The sequence below is a fragment of the Camponotus floridanus genome, unplaced genomic scaffold, assembly GCF_003227725.1.
Source record: "Camponotus floridanus strain SB8 unplaced genomic scaffold, Cflo_v7.5 scaffold125, whole genome shotgun sequence".
Classification (NCBI taxonomy): Eukaryota; Metazoa; Arthropoda; class Insecta; order Hymenoptera; family Formicidae; genus Camponotus; species Camponotus floridanus.
The window spans coordinates 60,995-82,122 of NW_020229243.1; the positions used below are offsets into that span (position 1 = coordinate 60,995).

General features: G+C 43.8%; 2 protein-coding genes across 2 annotated transcripts in view; one reads left to right on the top strand and one right to left on the bottom strand.

Annotated features, from left to right (window-relative positions):
- The window catches only part of LOC105253997 (lysine-specific histone demethylase 1A), a 123,175-nt gene that overhangs the window by 54,023 nt on the left and 48,024 nt on the right, over positions 1-21,128 (top strand). The gene's annotated exons all lie outside the window — the stretch shown is intronic.
- On the bottom strand, positions 11,490-17,040 carry LOC105252428 (toll-like receptor Tollo). Its single transcript, XM_011259779.3, has one exon. The coding sequence runs from the start codon at positions 16,555-16,557 to the stop codon at positions 12,841-12,843; it is 3,717 nt and encodes a 1,238-aa protein (XP_011258081.2). The 5' UTR covers positions 16,558-17,040; the 3' UTR covers positions 11,490-12,840.

Here is a 21,128-nt window from a genome sequence, read left to right on the forward strand (position 1 = left end):
GTTGTACCGTTGAACGCCAACACCGTCTTCGGGTCCTCATCGTACCCCGTGAATAACCGGACGAACAGGACGAAAGGGGCGGGAGGGGAAGAGGGAGAGAGCATTCCCTCCGTCGAATGGAGGGACGCTACCGACCGCAAGATCGTCTCGATCGGTCCCCGCGTTCGTTCTATTCAATTGCGTACGTGACACAAAGGACGAGGGAGGTGAGGCATCGCTCCTCTCCTTCCGCAGATCTCCTCTTTGCGCGAATCCTTCCAACTTCTTCCGCGGCTCGCAACGATTCGATTCTGCGGAAACGTCCACCCCTCGGCGCTTCGCGCGCGCCGATTTCAATGCTTGTCTATCTATCCCCCTCGCTCTTTCTCTCTTTCTCCCCCCGTACTATTTTCTCTGTATACAATTACGCCGCAGTTTGCTGCGAAACGCCCGTCAAATCTTCTAGCCGCGCCTCCGCGACTCGACGTCGTTCATTAAATGGTTAATAGCGTCGATTTATTTACGCGCGTTGTTTTTTGCCGGTTATTGTTGAGGCTGATGGCGCGAAATAGCGTCTTTGAGTTGTTTGCAAAAGGCCCCGCGAATAAACAAATCTCGATGCGGGACGGACGGTGTTCGAAAGGATAACGTAACTTTTGCGTTTCGCCTGTCATCGTTATTCTGCAACGACTTTCATTTTCAGAGTCCGCGACGTGGAGAAAAAGCGATGAAAATGCATCCGCACAATTTTTCAAATCTCTCTATGTACTATTATTTCGATTGTTTATCCTCAGCGATAGAGAGAGAGAGAGAGAGAGAGAGGGAGAGGGAGAGAGAGAGAGAGAGAGAAACACGAGAGATATATATTCGTTCAATATTCGGATTGGGTTTGTTCTTTCCGAGCTGCAATTTTTCTTGCGATCTTCCTCGCGATTAAAATAGCAGTCGAGGATTCGTTTCGAGAAAACTGGAACGATAACGATAAGAAAACGCGAAGAGCGTTTACATAGATTCATGTTAGACATTGCCCGTCGCCATATTGACGCAAAGATCCGCGTCTTGAATTTTCTGATATCGTTTCACTCGCGATTTCTGGTACCGCGATCTGATGTAGTGCATTCAGACGAAAGTATGGTAATAAAACTTCAGAGTTAAATGTTATCGCGAGAGAAAGGAAGGGAAAGAGGAGGGGAGGGGAGGGAGAGGAAATAGAGAGAGAAAAAGGAAAGCCAACCCCCGAGTGGAGTTTCGTTGTGGAAACTTAAGCAAGCTATCGGAATAGAAAAATTTCTTGGAGGAGAGTCGCTTCGCGGAATATAAAGTGTACTCGGATGTTTCTTTTGCAAAATCACTCGATCGAGAATCCCATCGTCCGGATCGGATCGATCTGCATCTACCGACTAGCCCGATAAAGTCTGTCGATTCAGCGGGTCCGGCAGGGATACCCGTTCGGGATCGTTTTAAAATTAAAAAAGGACATTCTCACCGTCTTCGTTTAGTTTAGAGGACCCCGGTCGTCTCGAGAGATTCCAATTTCGTCGTCGCGCTCGTAAGTCCCTATAAATAAACATGGAATTTCTATCGCAACATTGATTATTCGATTCGATTGACGGGTGAAGCGAATACGATCGTGTGGCCAGATGTGCCAAACATCGTTCTATCTTCCTCGCTCTCTGTTTTTTCTCGTCGCGCGGAATGAATGGAATAAAAAATGTCGAGGATTCATCGCGTCACACACTCTCCGCAGTTTCAAATTCCATGGATGGCATTTCCATACGAGATTTCATTATGGAAATCGCATTCCGAGGCAGTCTTGGGAAAGTATCAAATGCTCTTCTTTCACGGGAAGGATCGCTAAAGGACCAGATAAGACCCGAGCGAACTACCCCGTTGGATTAAGCGAATTTTATGGTCACGAATAAAATCACGAAAATGTTTACACATGTGGGAGAGGCTGCGAATTTTTACATCAAGCGGCGTCGTATGGCAATTAATATTCATGTCTGATTATCATTTATAAACTTTCCCGGATGATTTTCCCGCATGCAGCTTCATAAACTTCGCGTTTCCGCAAGTTGGAAGCACTTGCACAGGGTCGGGATGCTGTCCGTTTTTCTTCTCGAGTATCCTCGCGGCGCGGAAATCTGCGCGAAAATTACTACCGCAATGGAATCTTCAACGATGCATACCGATAAATCCAACCAGCATGCGTATTAATCATTCGACAGAATTCCTACTTATCATAATCAGCGTATAACTTAATTCCTGCTTTAGTCGAATGTTAAATCGCACGTTTAATGCACAGAAGGACATAGATCTTACCCTCGTGTTCTCCTCTCTTCACTTGATTTGTGAGCCGCGATTATGCTGCGGAGCTTCTCTATCCGCAATTGCGTGAAATCGAGCGGCGAATACAATCAGATTTTTTATGGTGAATGTGCGAAAAATAATATTTTTCGAAAGAAAAAATTTCTGAATATTCGTAATTAAATTAAATTAAAATTAAATAAATTAAATTAAATTAAAATAATTTAAATTTTGAAAAGATTTGTAATTAAAATTTTGTACAAAAAAAGAGAAATATTCCCAATTTTTAAAAAATTATGAACAAGAATGTTTTTATAAAATCTTATATAGCTTATTTTTAATACAAAAATAAAAACTTCCTAAAAATTGTTGTAAATTTTTTATATAAATTCTAAAATATTAGGTTAAATGATTAAAATTCAAAATTGTGGGAATACAATATGATAAAAAAATTAAAATTTTAACAAATTTGAATAAACATTTGCACTCAAAGATTTTTGTGATTGTTTAATTCAGATATAAAATTGAACACTTAAAATTTAAAAGGACGTAATTGATGAAAAAGTCAAAATTTTTATAAATTTAAAGTCACTTTCTTATACAAATGCAATTTGATAAATAAAACAATACTGTGTAATACAGTCATAAAAATTGTAGTAGCGTTTTATCAAAAGTAGCCTTTTAAAAAATGGATTATCGAACGAATAACATTGACATTTCTTTGGGAATCATTTTTTTATGAAAAATAAAAGATGTACAGAAGAGCTGGAATTATACATTTGCTACTGACACAGGGGATGATTGTTATCTTGAAAGCAATCTTATCGACAGTCACAGATGTATCGGAGGTATCAGGCGAGTAACACAACGAGCGTTCGTTGCTCCAGAAGTTTCATTGTTTTGCGTTTGCCATCGCGCGTGACACGAAATCGGGCGGAATGGCTGTGCTCGAGAATTTCGATCGTTTGCAGCTGTGCTCATTTTCTCAGCAGCAGATGTTCTTCCCGCAAGGCTACGTTCGCGTGTACGAGGTTGCTGCGCGTCTCCCGAGGTGTACACATCTCCCTTTTATAGTTATTTTACAACTTGCCGAAATTTGCATTCGACGTGCGCGCCAATAATACGTATGTAAATCCGCCTGAAAAAAATTACTATTTGTATGAATGTTTCAACCGTGCGTCGCGCAATGCACATTTTTTCAAAAGTACAATCGATCTAGTAGAAGCGGAAACTTGTTATCCCCTAATGATGGCGCGTCTTCTCTGTAATTGAAAACGTAAAATAATTTCATTTACATACGAAAGCGCTTTGATCGCGCGAGAATCAACTTGTGCAAGTTGGCTTAACTTCACATCTATTACTTGGATCTGTAGATGCAATTAAAGTGACGAGACCGAGACGTAACGCGCTCTTGTTTCCGCGGTTACGCCTTTGACACAGTTCGAAAGTGTTTTACTTAATTCCTTGTTATGTCAATTTCAATTCCCGTCCTTGATCAAAGGTGCCTCCCCCGTCTCGCATTCGAATTTCTAACACGATATAAAATTACGTTATAAACGAGGACACGTATTTGCGCGCGAGAGTTAAGTGTGTTTCAAATATATTTCTCCTGAAAATAAGTCTGAAAGCGATATTATATTCCAAGGTCGATAAAATAAAACGTAAGAGAAGTTTGTAAATCTAGGCTGAATAGCGATATTTTTAAATAAGATGCGAGAGTTAATCCTTAACTGCCAGGTCATTGCTTGATTGGATCAACTCAATTCGCACTGCGTAACTGATCCTCTATAATCCTGGCGGTCCTCGCATATATTTGCATTACATTATACAGAAACTAGGAAACCGGAATTTCGCCGAAGCGGAATATTCGGCGGAATGAAACACGTCAAACCGTAATTAACACATACGAGAGAGTGGTAGAACTAATCTAGAAAATTTCCGCGATATTGGACGGTGGGGGGGGGGGGGGGGAGAAGAGCGAATGGAGTGCCGCGATGATGAAAATTTCAACAGACTCTTCGGTACTTTCGTTAAGGAAATACCGTGGACTCCTTCGAAGAAAATGGCGAACGGCGCTCTGAAAATGTCGAAAAGTTTGGCGGATTGTCAGCTGGCTTTAATGCGCAACGGAGCGTGTCAACGGGGTCCTATGGTATTATTACGAAAGTCTCTCCCATGCCGCACTTGTAACCATACACGAGTGCCGGGAATGGCTCCGACACGCCCCGCGATTCTCCTCTCGAGCAGTTGCGCTTGCAAAGAGTTGATTAAAGTCACCGGTCGGTGCAACTTGTATTTTCAATCTCTCTCTCTCTCTCTCTCTCTCTCTCTCTCTCTCTCTCTCTCTCTCTCTCTCTCTCTCTCTCTCTCTCTCTCTCTCTCTCTCTCTCTCTCTCTCTCTCTCTCTCTCTCTCTCTCTCTCTGCCCCTCTCTCTTCCTCTTTCTCTCTCGTCGAACCGAGAAGAGGTTGGATCCAATTCAATGTTCCGCGAAAGTGCTTTGTAATCGATCGAGCCTTCGCGCGGCTCTCGCCATGAAATGTTTCTTCCGCCAGTGTCAGTCCCGCAACGACAGGCAGATCCACCTCCGTCAATATTAGCGATGCTTGTTCGGGACGAGGCAACACTTGCTTAATAAATCGAATTATCCGCGGCGTTCGCGCGCGCGTGGGGTTCGTTAAAAGTCCATTTATCCGACTATCGTGCTCGCGCGAGTCTCGTAACGGGCGGTCGTGAAATCACGAAATACCTTCTCTATACCGCCGACCCGAGAAACGTTCGTCAAGATTGACTTCATCATCGATGACGAGAAATCGACGTGTATATCTGCTTTCGAGAGAAATTTATCCGCCGCGCTTCTGATTAATTGCGTTTGACACGATAAACTAGAAACTCGTTTGCCGTGCGCTCGCAATCGAAACAGTTACTAAGTAAATTGCAACGTCTTAACGCGTTCAAATTGCATTTTCGATATTTACAAAAATTATTTCCAACTGCGTCATTCATTTTTCTTCGCATAGAAAATATAATTCAATAATATAATTTAACAAAACAATAATTTATCAATTAAATTTATATAATAATTATAAACATTGAAAATATATTTATAATTATTTTTTTTATTTATATTAATAATTACTTATATTTATTTTTTATAATTAAAAATATTCATGTATAATTTAATATAATATAATTTAATATTTATAATTTAATTTAATATAATATAATATTTAATATAATTTAATATAATAATTTGTCGTGTTTCACAAAAATGTTTTGTAAATTATACATGAAATTGTCAAGAGCTATTATATTAATGCACCTTTATGCAGCGTTCTTTTTTTCTTTTTTTTTTTTCATATCAAGAGTAGTCATTAATCGAGCACGCGAGATATGCGTGTCGCGCTTCGAGAATAGCTTTGAGACGAGCACACAATGGCCGCGATATTCTTTGTGACCGAGTAAGTAAGGGACGAAATTAATTGTCGGTCATTACCTGGAATACCATAGCCGCCAGGGTCGCGCGCTTTAACGTCATTATTCCGCTCTTTCGCCTACATTTGAAAGTAACACGCACAAAAGAGCACGGATGATTTCTGCGAGTTATTATGATGTTACACGGTGCCCTCGCGACTATGTACACGTATGCAAGGGGATAACCGACTATAGCATAGGTTCGCATAATCAGCAGGCCGCTACACGACGGCGGCGGCCATGGCACACGTGTGAAATATATATGCATTCGCTTCGCGATACAATGCAAACAGGACACTAAATTCCCAGTCGCGATAACTAAACTAAACGCGGACAACGTTTGCGCGAGCGTAAAGTTCACAGCCGACACGTGGGACCGGTGTGATTGAAGGCGCGGCTTTTCTTTCCTTTTCTTTTTTTTTTTTTTTTTACTTCTCCCTTTTTCTCGTTTTATTTTTCTCATTAATCTCCTCTCGATATCTAGACAGGTGCGCGATTAGTTACTGCATCGAAAAAGGGAAATGCGCGTGTACATAAGATGTATGATTGCACGTGAGATAAATTTGCGATGAGGAGAAGAGACCTCGAGAATTATCCTAATCGTAATCATGAGATTATGTCGCAATTATCACAATCGTCCTGTCGCCGACTTTGTAATCACATAGTAAAAATATTGTACGTCCATATGTTAAAATTTTCTTGTGTTACCCGTTTGTACACGTTTTGATTAGTACTTTAATGTAAAATTAACATACAAACTTATATGTTATTATTTTTATAACGTTTTCATGTGTTACATTTATGTCAACTTTATAACAACACTTTGTATATATCTTTTAGAAATATTATTTTGAGTATTTTTAACATAATCATTTTAAACAATCAACATGTCTCAAAGTCAGTTTAACATTCTAAAAAAAGTTAAAATGATTCCTCAAATAATCTTGAACTTTGACATGCACAAATAATCAAATTTACTAAAATCAAATGTTTCTATTACAAATAATTCAAGTTAAAATAATTACTATTATATATTAATGTTCTCAACATTTCTTACGAGTTATTGTAACTATTTTTTCATGTAATTTTTAATTAATTTGTATGTTATTTTTACATTACGTTTAAAGTCACAATAACAAAAATAAATGTAAAGTATTGTGTCAATTATTTAAGGATGTTTTGTATGAACAATCTCAACAAAAAGTAGCTGAAAATATTGACGAATATTCACTTTTGGTGTATTTTGAGTATGAGAAATTGTGTGAAATATTACAATTGAAATGTTCCGAATTTTGTTAATCGTAATGATTAACTTTTGGCAGAGAATTTCGCCTTGTGACAGATACGTGGCTAACTTCATTAAATTATATTTAATATCTTTTTAACCAGTTAGTACTCGTATAATATTATTTGGCCAAACATTTCCTCTGTATCTAAACTTTTGTAAATTTTCAACAAATTCTGAATATTATTTCCATGTGTTTTTGTCATTTAAATCGACGTGATTGTACGTTTCCCATAAGAACATATGTTAATTCGGTGCAAATTAAAATCCTTACAACTTGTGAACGCTTTAGTGAATTGATTTAAAAATTGTACTGAAGATTCTAAACATATGTAAGGACATTCTGTACAATTTTCATACAAATTCTCAATATTTTGAATAGGTACAAAACATCCTTATGTTAAAATAACTCATTCGTCGTATGTTACTTATTGACAAATTAAAAGTGTTAAATAATTGACACAATTCTTCACATTTATTTTTGCTATTGTGACTTTAAATGTAATGTAAAAATAACATACAAATTAATTAAAAATTACATGAAAAAATAGTTACAGAAACTCGTAAGAATTGTTGTAGGACATTAATTTATAATAGTAATTATTTTAACTTAAATTATTTGTAATAGAAACATTTGACTTTAATTTTGGATTATTTTGTATGTTAAAGTTCAAGATTATTTGAAGATTTACTTTAACTTTTCTTAGAATGTTAAACTAGACATGTGTTTTTGTCATTTGAATCGACGTGGTAGGTACAAAACATCCTTAACATTTTTAGTTTGTCAATAAGTAATCAAATGAATAATTTTAACTTAAAAGAGTAGACTTTCTGGGACATGTGAACAATGTTAAAATTAACATTTTATTTTTTACTTTTACACGAGGGAGAGATGACGCGATTGCCTGATGCGTGATTCGATGAGAGCTTCGCTCGGATTTTAATCGTAATGTCTCCTCGCGATCCCGCATCGGCTTCCTGGATGATTCTTTGACGAGTCGTGACAAACGCGACTGCTCAGCGATCGAATCGCCAGATATCGATTCGCGAGAATCCCCGGGATTCGCGCGACAACAACAACGTTGACGACGATGACCGGTGCCGGTTGTGGCCGGCAGCGCAAACAGAAATTCCGTTATACCGCATAAAGCATCGGCGACCAGATTAGCAGGGGACAGGGGGAGGGTGCGGGGGAGGGGGGTCGATAGGCATGCAGGCCGCATTCTCGGGGAGCCTGCTTGAGCGAACGAGTTAGCGAGCTGCGAAAACGTGGGGGGGCAGAGGCGGAATATGAAGGAATAAGCGCGCGTTTCATCGCTCCTAATTCATTATTTTCCTTAGCGAAGGTCTCTGCGACTTTACACGCATTAAAATTCCTTACTCGCGCCGCTTTTATCCGCGAATCCGTTACCCTCCTCCATTATCGACTCTTTTATCGCGTTATATGTATTATTGCCCGTTGTTCTTGTCGATTCGTATGCGATAAAAAAAAAAAAAAAAACGTATCAATTTTACGCCTTAACTTTGCAGATTCCATCGTCTCGCTAATTTCTCGGCGCTGCTACCGTCGTGTCCTATTAAGTTGTATAAACGAGAACAAAGTGGGAACAGGTTTATAAATTCCTTGCGCAATCTCCGTTATTAAACTGCGCGTTTGAGAACGATTTTCGTCCGGTTCATTATTTATCCCGACGAGATAGACACGCCTGATTCCTTTCGCGCCCACAAGCGCGCTTGGAGTGGATCTGGACCATTGAAATCTTACGATCTCGCCCTTCCATCCGTATAATTTCCTCCTCTCTCTCTCGCTCTCGGCTCGCTCGCGAGTCGCAAGGACTGGAGCGCGGTATCTCGAATTTTTCTCGGTACGTTAAATTATACTCGAGGGGACTCGAGGTTGACGAGTCCGCCTTGGCCAGGAGTTTTCAACGGAGAGCAAAGAATGTTTTACCCGTGATATGTTGTTAAGAAGTTGTTAATTACACCAGTGGCAGAACAGGATCGGCGGATAGATGCGTTGATCTCTGGTTACTGGCCCGAGATGCGCCCTCGCCATCTGATTTTTCCAGTGGAAACCGGTGTCGCGATTTTGCAGAATTTTCCGCGAACTTTTCTCCATATCGCAAGATAATATTTCCTCCAAATGAGAGCTCCCGGATGATTAACACAGCTGAGTGCTACGGTAAATAGATATCGAATAATCTAATCACGAGGCCGATTAGTTTGATTACTCGTCGGAAATAATTCGCCGAGTCGGCTTAAATGTCACGCGCGTGACGATAAAATCGATATTGCGTTGGCTTCTCGCATCCAGGGAACGTCCATCACGAGCGATCGATCCATCTTTCCCTTCGCTCGACGTGAGGAAAACACCTAAGGCTAAATGTTAGAGACGCAACCTACGATCGCTGCCGCGAAACGACGAGCACAATGCGATTACGGGCAAATTTCGCGTTTAGCTATTAGCCAGACCGCAAAATAGCCCCGGCAAAATAATTTATATACCCGGTATGTAGGGTGGGACTCTGCGTTTCTCTTTCGCTCGTTGCATTATCGTGACACCGTTAGAGACGCGATATAGTAGCGGCTATCCTCGACGTCTGTCAACGCTACACTGAGGGAAAAATTATCTTGAAATAAAAAAATGTTAGTTAACTCAAGAAAGCTATTTATTCGGTGGGTACTTAATCACGTATTTACTTGTATTCGTAAAACGTCTGTTTGTTCAAGTTAAGTATTTATTTACATATGCTTAAAAAAATATAATTTTTAATTAAATATTTTTATTTTAATTTTACAAAATATTTATCAAAATGCATTTTTTAATTTTAAAAAATAATATATTTAATTCAATAAATTATAGTATATGTTTTACGGAAATAGTATTTAAATATAAAAAATGTATAAATGAAAATAATGTACTTAGTATAACATATAGTATGCATATTTAAAATTAAAATTAAATGCTTTTGCTTAAACTACGAAATAAACAATTCCTTCCATTTCAAGTAAAAGTTTCAAGAAAATAAAATTTATTTTGATTTAAAAAAATTTTTCCCTCAGTGCACCACATTATTTCTTGCGTCGATCGAATCGCACCTCTGTTCTATCACGTTGGCACATTGATTACGTCGCAATCGAGCAATTTCGCGTTTCCACGTAGCTACAATTTTCCTGCGTGGCTCATTTAGTTTCGCAGCTGGGTCTTTGCGTGCCGTCGTGCGATAAGATCGCCAAGATTATAATTGACAAGTTAGATTTTTTTCTCGCAGGCCACCTCTTCTACCCCCGTGTTGTAACAGAAACCGGCAATTATTTGCACATGGCTTTATATCTCTTACGATACTCTCGGGTATGAATTAGACTGCGTCGAATGTAGGAATTTTTGTCTCGACTAGATAATTGAAATGTTCAGCTTCACTATTGTTTCGTGTTTTTTTTTTTTTTTTTTCGCGGCGGATTATTTGAATTTGAGTAATTTATTACAAGGATATCTTTTCCGTTATCCTTGGGTAGATATTACTTATTCCGCTGATGCCACGGTAACAAGACGTGATGACAGTGTATACAGACGTGACTCGATTAACATAAAGTATTGTTTTGTTCTCGAGCTACCTCAGAAAATGGCGCACAAAGCCCGCATCGAAATGGTAGATTTAATTGTCATGCCGCTGAATATCGCGTATACCGCTTTGTCATTTTATTGCATTAACTGAAAATGAGGAAGTGCTCTGCATACCGCTTGTAAATTCGCTTTAATGCGCCTTTGATATCTCTCACTCCCTCTCTCCCTCCCTCTCCCTCTCTCTCTCTTTCTCTCTCTCCCTCTCTCTCTCTCTCCCTCCCTCCCTCTCTCTCTCTCTCTCTCCTCTCTCCTCTCTCCTCTCTCTCTTTCATTCGACACAAATACGTTTAAAGAAAGTAATATTTTACCTCGGAAAGCGCAATTTAAAAACTAATATTGCGTAGAATACGAAGCTATTTGAATCGGCGTGTTTATAGAAATTTTTGTGATAGTGACTTATATCGAATGAAAATTTTGTCGGAAATCTGCAGGACGTGATTGGAAACGTAATCTGGCGTGCATTTCTGAGAGGAGGCAAGAATGCAAAGCAAGAGGAATTATTAAAAAACATAAAAAGAGAAACGTTTTATTATTCAGTCATAGTTTTTATTCTAAAATAATATCTTTTTTTTCGTTGTGCGTCGAATAGTTTTGCGAAACATGATAACCGCTTGCGAGGGAAGCTAAAGAAGAACGATTTCACGTTTGTACATTATATCTCGAATATTTGTAGTAGCAGTTCAATTTCCTTGCGCACTTTGAATTCGACTGTCGCACTTAGGATAAGATACGTCACGTAAAATTCCTTTTATCTTTTTCTCGAGTATATATATATATATATATATATATATATATATATATATATATATATATATGACGTTTCCTTAATGCTGAAGTTATTACTGGGATGTGATTGAGCCATCTGTGCAAAGAACGAGCACATCGTTTATACGTTTATAAAAATATACATGTACAATTTATAAATGTGTCCCACGTGTGAATTCGTGTGTGCAAGTTTAATTAATCCCGTCTATTAATTCACGTTTGCTCGGCAAATAATGAGACCGTCGAATTCAAATGGAAATTTCGCGCGCGGCGCGTAAATTATGCATTTTCTTAAATTAATTATTAATCGACGGCAAGCGAACTTTGTTACACTGTCTCCGTATCTTCCTCTTCTCACTCGTCATTACAAAACGTGGCGCACTCAAGTCGTACATAAAGTCTCTTTATCGATTCGAACGAAAATAAATAACGCTAAAATATAATACTTTACAATGTCCGGCCCCAAAATATTTTCCATTATCACCGTAAAGCGTTATCAAACGCTTCTGCCGCCGAGAAACACTCGTTAAGCTCGTTATTGCTGGATGAAATTTCGTCATCAACCAGAGAGTGGGAAAACACGATTAAATATACATAATAATTATAATTAGGAAGTGGTATCACTGTGTGCGTGTGCGTGTGGCTCGAGCCAGGATACGGCCCTTGATACGGCCGTGTTGCGTCGGACAGGTGCGTCGGTTTGATATTTAAGCGATATTTTACTGCGGAAGCTGATCGTGGATGCGAGACACACAGCTGTCGACAAAATTAAAATTCTTACGACGCGACACTCGTCCCGAGAAATCCGGAGCACGGTCCGCCGATCGACTGTGAAATTATTCGCGCTACAGTCGAATCGATAATAATCGGCCGGGCCGATCTCTCGGGCAACGGGGGACGCCCAGAAGTAACGAATTTCAAGTACACGCGACGGGCCGCGTATCTCTCGTTTGATCGCGACATACACGCACACACGCACGTTCACATACGTACTTACGCACCGTCGCACTCAATCGTCGCACGTGAGCCGAGTAGCGGCTCCTCTCAGTTCGCTCGTAATTGGCGACATTCTATTTACACAACGATTTCGTTTCAATTATCCCCGCCCGACAACAATTTACAGATTCTACGTGTCGCGCATGATACACCTGGGGTTGGCCTGCGGTCCGCCCGCAGAGAGAGATAGCATCCGAAGATCGCTCTTATCACACACGTCTATGTACACGTGGCACGCTTTATTTATACATACGGATCCTCCGGGATTTTTTTATTTACACACACGCCGCACCGTCTTGAGAGATTGAAAGATTGTCGAGCGTAGGCTCGTCTCCTCGCGCGCGAGTCTTCCGTTGGTTGGTTCCGCTCGACACGAATGACTCACTTGACACACGCCGCGGGTAAACGGATCATATATGGACGGACACGGTGCGCGATCCGTTGGACGTTCTGTTGTTGTGCTGCCGTCGAACCGGCGGCGGCTGCTGCCTCGTCCGCTGCTGCGTCGTTCGCTGATTGTTGGGCACGTCCGGCAACGCGAATCGCAGCTTCTCCCAGAAGAGCTTGTCGCCCCACTGTAGATAGGTGTTGGTCTTTAAGTACAGTCGGATGTCCGGGTCGAGGTCGCGCTGGTGCACGTCGCCGACCAGGACGAGGATCAGCCGGCGTCTTCGGTCCCTCAGCACCTGGTGATGCGCCGACTTGAAGTCGAAGCGACACCACTCGGACTTGATGAAGTTCTCCGACAGCACCATTATCGTGCGCCGCGACGATTCCACCGCCTGCACGATCGTATCGGCGATGAAGCTGCCGACCGGAAAGTCCCGATAGTGCAGGCACAGTTTGTACGAGGGGTTGCCCATCTCGAGGACCGGCGCCAGCTCCTCGGCGACGAACGCCTCGTCCTTGGAGCTGTAGCTCACGAACGCGTCGAACAGCTTGTCCCGATCGTCCCGGTCGATCTCGTTGCCCCGATAGAATATCCGCACCCCGAAACGCGAGTGGAACCACACGCGCAGCTCGTGACGGTACACAAAGGCGAGCAGGCACAAGAGTATCACGACCAGGGAGCTGGCGAGGGTCGCCACCAGCAGCGGCAGATAATCCTGCAGTATCTGCCTCTCGATGATGGTCTTGGTGTAGTTGCGATGCGCGTCGTCGTCGACGTTGATCGCGTCCGAGCAAGCGCTCTCGTTCCCGTTGACGCGCGCGCTCACCGAGAAGCCGAACTCGTCGTCCGCGAACACCTCGTCGCCGAACGTCTCGAATTCCGTCACGTTGTACACGCAGCGCAACGCGGACGCGTCTAAGACGCGGACGTTCGGCTCGTGCGTCCACTCGCGGAAAGTCCGAAGGTAGTCGCACTCGCAGGACCAGGGATTCCCGGCCAGCCTGATCTCGAGCGCGCCCGGTAGCGACCATAACGCGAGATTCGTCAGACGATTGTTCTGCAGCTGTAGAAGCCGCAGGGAGTGCAGGGACGCGAAAGTGTCGTTGCCGATCACGACGATGCGGTTACGTTGCAGGTGTAGGTGCCTGAGCGCGTCGAGCCCCTCGAACTCGTGGCCGCGCAGCTCGCGTATCCGGTTATCTTGCAGGTGTAGATCGTCGAGGTCGCGCAGCCCGTTGAACGATCGGTTTTGCACGATCTCGATGTTGGACGAGTTGAGAAACAGGACTTTGAGCTTCTTGCGACCGATGAAGGCGTGGCTCGACACGACCCGTAGATCGTTGCCGTCCAAGTAGAGCCGCGTGGCGTCCATCGGGATCTGCTCGGGCAGCCGGCTCGCGTGGCCGCCGTTCGAGCAGTCGACCACGTTCGCCGACCACGACTGATCGTGGTAGCACGTGCAGTTGTACGGGCACGTCATCTCGCAGTCGCACGCGTCGAAGTCGCAGCAGTGGCACAGAGCGAAGCAGTGGGTGTCGTACTTGCAGAGGAACTGCGAGTGCGAAGCCTCGACCAGCGGCACGAACACGTGCTCGCGATCGTACAGGAGCTTGCAGTAGATGCTCTCGAGGTCCATCACGCGCGGCTGCACCCGCGTCTGATTCTGCCGATTAACGCGCTGCAGCCACTCCATCGTGCAATCGCAGAGGTACTGGTTGTCGCCGATGTAGAACTCGGGCAGCGGCTTGTCGGGCGGCACCGCGCTGATGCGCAACGCGTACGGCTCGAGATTCCGGATCTGGTTGCCCTTGAGATCGACCCGCGTCAGATTCGGCTTCTTGAAGAACGAATAACTCTGCACCTTGGAGATGAGATTGTCGTTGAGGAACAGTACCTCGACGCTCGTGGGAATCGCGTTGCCGGTGATCTCGGAGAGCTTGTTGTCGCTCGCGTCGAAGGTGCTCAGCTGCAGCTGCCCCTCTATCTCGTAATAGTTGCTGAGCTCGCGGATCTCGTTCGAGTGTATGTCGAGCCACTGCAGCCCGGTCGGTATCATGGCGTAGTCGAACCACTCGAGCCTGTTGTCGCTGATGTTTAGCCAGACGAGATTGGGCAGTTTGGCGAAGAGATTGGAGATATCGATCAATTGATTGCCATCGAGTCGTATCGCTTGTAGATTGAGATTCTCATCGAAGGTCCCGGGTTCGATGTGCTGGACGCGGTTACGCGAGAGGTTGAGGATCTTGAGACCTTTGATACGATCGAAAACGCCTTTGGTGAGATTGCCGATATGATTTTCGGTTAAACGAAGCCCGTATAACTGCGCCACGTGGTCGAAGGTGCCGCTCGGTATCTCGGAGATGAGGTTCTCGCCGAGGTCGAGAGTGCGCAGGAGGGGAGTGGCCTTCAGCGCGTCCGGCACCGATGTCAGCCGGTTACCGTTAAGATGAAAGTCCTGCAGGGATGAAACGTTTCTCAGGGAGCTCGGGTGTATCGTGTGCAACCGGTTGTTGTCCAACGAGAGGAGGCTGAGTACATAGAGACCACTTAGCGTGGTGGCGTCTACGATGGTCAACCGATTGTCGCTGAGCACCAAGGTATGCAGGTTGTAGAGCGCCGAGAAGGTGTTCTCCGCTAGACCTTCCAGCAGATTTTCCTGCAGCCGTAGAATCTGCAGACTGTACAGATCGCGAAAGACAGTCGGATCGAGCCGCGCGATATGATTGCTCGAGAGATCCAGCACCACTAGACGCACTAAATTACTGAACGTGGCCGCGTTCACCCATTCCGCGGTCAACTCGTTGTGCGAAAGATCCAGCACCAGTAACTGCTCCAAATCGTTGAACAATCCGGGCGGCAAAACGCTCAGGGTATTATTGCGCAGGTGAATCTCTTGTATGTCCCGAGCGTCGCCGAACAGCTCGGGCGGCAGGCTGGCAAGACGGTTGTCGGCGAGCCGCAAGATGGCCAGCGACGAGAGGCCCTCGAACGCGCGATCCGCCATGAAGCCGATGGCGTTGCACCGCAAATCCAAGGTGTGCAGCCTCGTCAGACCGGAGAACGCCGCGCTCGGCAGCGACTCGATGCTGTTGTTGCTGAGATCCAGCTCCCTGAGATTCGCCAGGCATCTCGTCGCGGCGTTGAAGCGGAAACTCGCGATGTCCCTGAGCCGGTTTCTCGTCAGGTTCAGAATCTCGAGGTTGACGAGGGGACAGAGCGCGCCCTCCGGGATGCTCCACATGTTGTTCTCCCCGAGATCGAGCTTCTCGAGCTGTCGGAGCTCGTCGGTGAAGGCGCCGGCGGAGACGTCGAGCGCCATCGCCGACCAATCGGTGTTGTGCGTCTTCACCGTGAGATTCCGCAGCTCCCTGAGCCCCTTGAACGCGTCGTCCGACAGGTTACCGATCTTGCAGTACTCGATGACGAGCTCGCGCAGCTCGACCAACGGCCGGAAGCTGCCGGCGCTCAACGAGCTCTGATAGAAGAGCGCGTCGCTGCATTCCAGTCGCAGGCGCACCGTGTGCTGCGGCTGTATCACGCTGAAGTTGGTGTTCTCCAGCTCGCTGTTGATGGTGCGCAAACGGCATACGAGCGACACGTCATCCTCGGCGTCGCCGGTCGTGATCCATTTACACTCGTCCGGTGCCTTGTACCTGAGCGCCTTGCTCAGAGACGCGCCGAGGACGCCGAATATCGTGCCCAGCAATATGGCGAGGAAGGCAGGACTACCCCGCATCTTTTCGCCGCGCGGATCCTCTAATGCTCCATCAACGTGGAATCTCCCTGCCCCCCCCTCCCTCGCCGCTCTTCAGTCTCGATTAACGCCGCTGCGCCTCGCGAAACCGGGGCGTCGATCCATTTAAATTACCACTAGGTCTCTCTCTCTCTCTCTCTCTCGTCGCGCAACTTTTATCCTTCTCTTTTACCTCGCGTCATCCATATCACTCGCGCGCGCCTCTCCATTCCTCCTCGGTCGTCGCTCGACCCTACGATCCTGGTGGTTTCATCCTCGGCGTAATTTGCGTCTCGCACGAGCGTAGAAACGCGCTAACAGGACGCGGGACGCGTAACGACGCGTTCGCGGAGAAGAAAGAGCAGAGAGGCGGGGTCGATGACCCCGAGATTATCGCCTCGGCCGGTGAGAAAAAATCTCTTTTGGACGACGAAAAGTTACCGCGACGCGGTTTTACGACGCGCGCGTGTGCGGGGCTCCGGTGGGCCACGGTCCTCCAGGACTGGTTGCCGGGTCGTAGGCCCCCGGTCCGTCGTCCTTCCCCGCCGCTCGGCCTTCCCGTACCGGTCCTCTCACCGCGCTCCCCGACCGACCGTCCTTTCTTCTCCCACCAAGCTCGTCTTCCCCTCGTCTTCCTCTCGTCCTCGTCTTCGTCGTCGTCGTCGTCGTCGTCGTCGTCGTCGTCGTCGTCGTCGTCCGCGTACCCGGGTCCCGACGTTCTGGCAAGCCTATAAAAACAAGACAGGTACACTCTCCGGGTCCTTACGGTGGCTCCTTCGCATCTGCAGCCTCCTTCATCCCCCTCGCTCCGCTCGCCGCGCTTCTTATTTCCTCGTCTCTCTCCTTTCCGTTTTTTCCACCGCGCATCTTTCCCATTTCTTTCTTTCTCCTTCTCCCCGCGCGCTCCCCCCCCGCATCTCGTGCTCCCCCCTCGCCTGTGTACCCTCTCTCTTTCTCTCTTTTTCATTCCTTCCACCCTTTTTCCCTTCTGTCGATCTTCCTCTCCTCTTCCCTTCTCTCCTCGTTCTTTCATCGTATTGCTGTTCGATTCGTTCGCGAAACCTCACCGCGCCGTCATCTGTTCTCACGTCGTTTCTACGATTCTGTCATGTAGAATGGGACCTCGAAAAAGAATGTTTGCTCGATGCCTTTGTGCGAATCTCGTTTACGTTCGTATTCCGCTTGTCCCGCGCTTCGCAAATACTTTTTACAGATTTCCGCCGCGCTTGTCCCCCCTCCCTGCTCATCCGACTCGTGAAACCGTATATCGCCCTGTGATTTGCATTTTATATAAATTAATTAATATTTAATAGCGTAATACAATAATACAGTTATAAATCTGTATGCAAATGTATATGCAAATAATACAGTTATATTGATTTATATGCAAATTTTATTGCGTCTTTCTTAGAAGGACTTTTATTTAAACTAAATTTCGTTTTTGAAATTTCCTACAATATCATATGCAGGGGAAAAAAATATAATAATTAATATTTACAAATCTTGAAAAAAAAAATATAATAAGTCTAGAAAATATAATAATCTAGAAAAAAAATATTATAATTAATATTTACAAATCTTGAAATAATGTCAAATTTATTAAACATCTCGTTTATTGCATAAAACATTTGTTTTCGAGCATCTTAATCTTTTATAGAATCCGAATTGGTCTCTTATAACCATTTTATCTCTTTACTATTTCAAATTTACACACTTTTATCCTTTTGATCGTGAAACGATTTGATGCATTGTGTTAGGAATTGTGTGCAACACCATGTCAAGTGGTCTCCTATAGGGAACCCCGCCTTTCAGAAAACAGTGTTTAGCAGTTTGCCCTCCCGTCGTTGAAGAGTGATTTGTTACCTTTACCTGCTCAAAGTAGGGTTCCCCTACTTGGCAAAGGGCCTTTGAAATACATCATCATCGCTTAAATCAGCGATCCAACAGGCCCCATTCATCGAGCTTTAAATGACTATAAACAACGTTCGCGTTAACTCGTTGAAATCGATCATCAGCGATTATAAACATTTCTCATCGTTTTTCCTTTTCTCTCATAATTCGCTTAATTTCGCTCGTGACGCATATTTTAATCCGTTGGACGGGACGCGTAATGACACATTCGGCAAGGACGATAAAAGAAAATTGTATCCTCACCATTGTTATTGCCGATAATGGGAGCGAATTATTCCGATTTCGCAATTAAACGTACGTTTTATCACCCATTTGCCCATTGATCGTTATTACGGGATCCTTACCAAGGCCGCGAGCCTTAAATCGGTATTATATTTCACTCTTCCGTCGAGTTCTCTCCCTCCGTTGGTCTGGTAATTGCCAATGGTGGACTGCATTTCAGCAGTCTATAAGCGCGCGTAATATTCCACGGGTGTCTGGTGTTTTGCGGATTAACCATGTATCACATGTGCTTGTAAAACGAAACTGCAACCCGCTAACTACCTCGATTACCTCGGCGAAAGTTCGCGCCATTCTTTCTCATTACACAAATATCTCGAGTTCTTCCGGGAAAGGGTTGCTTCATTCCCGGAGATTATTTTCGTCGGTTTCCATCGAGACGCAATTTTTGGCCGATATTACATTCCCGCGTCAATTACTGTAACCATTCAGACGCGGGCTGATATAAACGTGCGCAAAAAAATCCCATTGCCCAGCGCGAAAACCTGATTTAATCTTCGGGGCGAGATTATATATCAATCATTCTTAATTTACGAGAAAATTTCGTTATGTACTCAAAATTTACGAGAGACGGACAGAGTGAATATGCGTGTTTCTAATTATCGATAACGATTCCCTTTTAGATTCGCAGTCGAACTTAATCCGCCGATAGAGTCCTCAAATTAAGAAGATTAAATATCGCTATTCTTAATCCTAACGATTTCATTATCGGCAATTACATAAATCCCGTTTATAATCTCGCAGTAGTCGGTCCCGTGCCGATAAAGGCAATTTCTACGACTTTGGGGGAGTCATTTGCGTTTTTTATCGGGTTTGATTAGCGACACGATGTGAATGGACCTTAAGCAGGAGGATGCCCCGATGGCTGCGCCGCTGAAAGGTGGCTAGTTGGCGGCAGGGATCGGCGAAAGCGGTCAGTGATCGCTGGGGCCTCATGCCCGGGCCCCTCGTTGCTCACGATCGGGCACCGCGCTTCGGCACCTCCTCTCGCCCTTCACCACCCTTCATCCCCCTCTCCCTCTCCCCCCTTCTCCACCTTGTCTCTCTCTCCGCGAGCCTCCCCACCGCCGTCGTTCCTGAGGCCCTAGTCTCCTTTCAACGGTGCAGGTGACGGGGCATTCTCTTAAATCTAATCAACTACCGAACCATGCGCGTCGTTACTGGATGTTTCCAAATACGAAGTTGCTTCGAAATGTTATAAGGGTCCCCTCTTCTAATCTAATCAGGCAATTTGTATAATTGTGACCCCAGTTTTACGCGTTACATTGGTGGTCAATGAGTACTTTTCTCGAGTATTATGAATTCCACGATTGTACACTATAGGTACACGGACAAAAATATCATTCTACTGCCAGAAAAAGCGATTGCTCAATTTATTTTTCTTTTTTTAAGTAATAGTTTTCTTCAACAAGGAATATATTCTCGATAATAATCTTAAAATATCACAAGTGTTAGGAAATCTCATCATCACGTACTCAAAAGAAGAATTTATTTTCTCTTCGAGAATATTGTAAAGTTGTATCAAAGAAAAATCAAACTTACTTACGTCAACTCTTGTAGTATGCAAATCAAATTGTTTTAATTTAACATTCTTGACTAAAGTACTGCACTTACTAAAATTCAGAATATATTCAATTAAATTTAATGCTTGTGGTGAACTTATGATTTATTTGCGGATATACAAATTTATGATATACTTAAAATAAATAATATTTACTTGAATACAGTATACATTTTTCTCTGTGTAGATATTTTCCCGTTAATCGGCTATTATTATTATGTTTACGAAATTTATGCGTCGCTCTTTCTCGTGAAACATTTTGATAATTGACGTAATTAATGAAAAGTGAAAAATATAAGAGAAAATGACAGTGAAGACGATATTTTTGTCGGTATATTAAATTTTCAAATTTTTTAAATTACAAAAGTACTTTGATAATGTATAATATACGCGCTATATATTTGTGCATCTCTGCGATATCGAGGTACGAGGTGATAAAGACCGCCTGAAATTGAAAGAGATTTTGTCATTATGTATTCAGAGAGTATGCAATCGTGTATTGTGAGATCGTTTCGGATGCACTGTTTTACTGAATGTTTTCAAATACGAAGTTGCTTTGAAATATTATAAGGGTCCCCTCTTCTAATCTAATCAGGCAATTTGTATAATTGTGACCCCAGTTTTACTCGTTACATTGGTGGTCAATGAGTACTTTTCTCGAGTATTATTAATTCCACGATTATACACTATAGGTAGATATTTTCTCGTTACTCGAATATTATTATTATGTTTACGAAATTTATGCGTCGCTCTTTCTCGTGAAACATTTTGATAATTGACGTAATTAGATGAAAAGTGAAAAATATAAGAGAAAATGACAGTG

Bases quoted from the DNA above. Each gene is read 5' to 3' on its own strand.
- LOC105252428 (XM_011259779.3), bottom strand. From the start codon at position 16,557: ATGCGGGGTAGTCCTGCCTTCCTCGCCATATTGCTGGGCACGATATTC.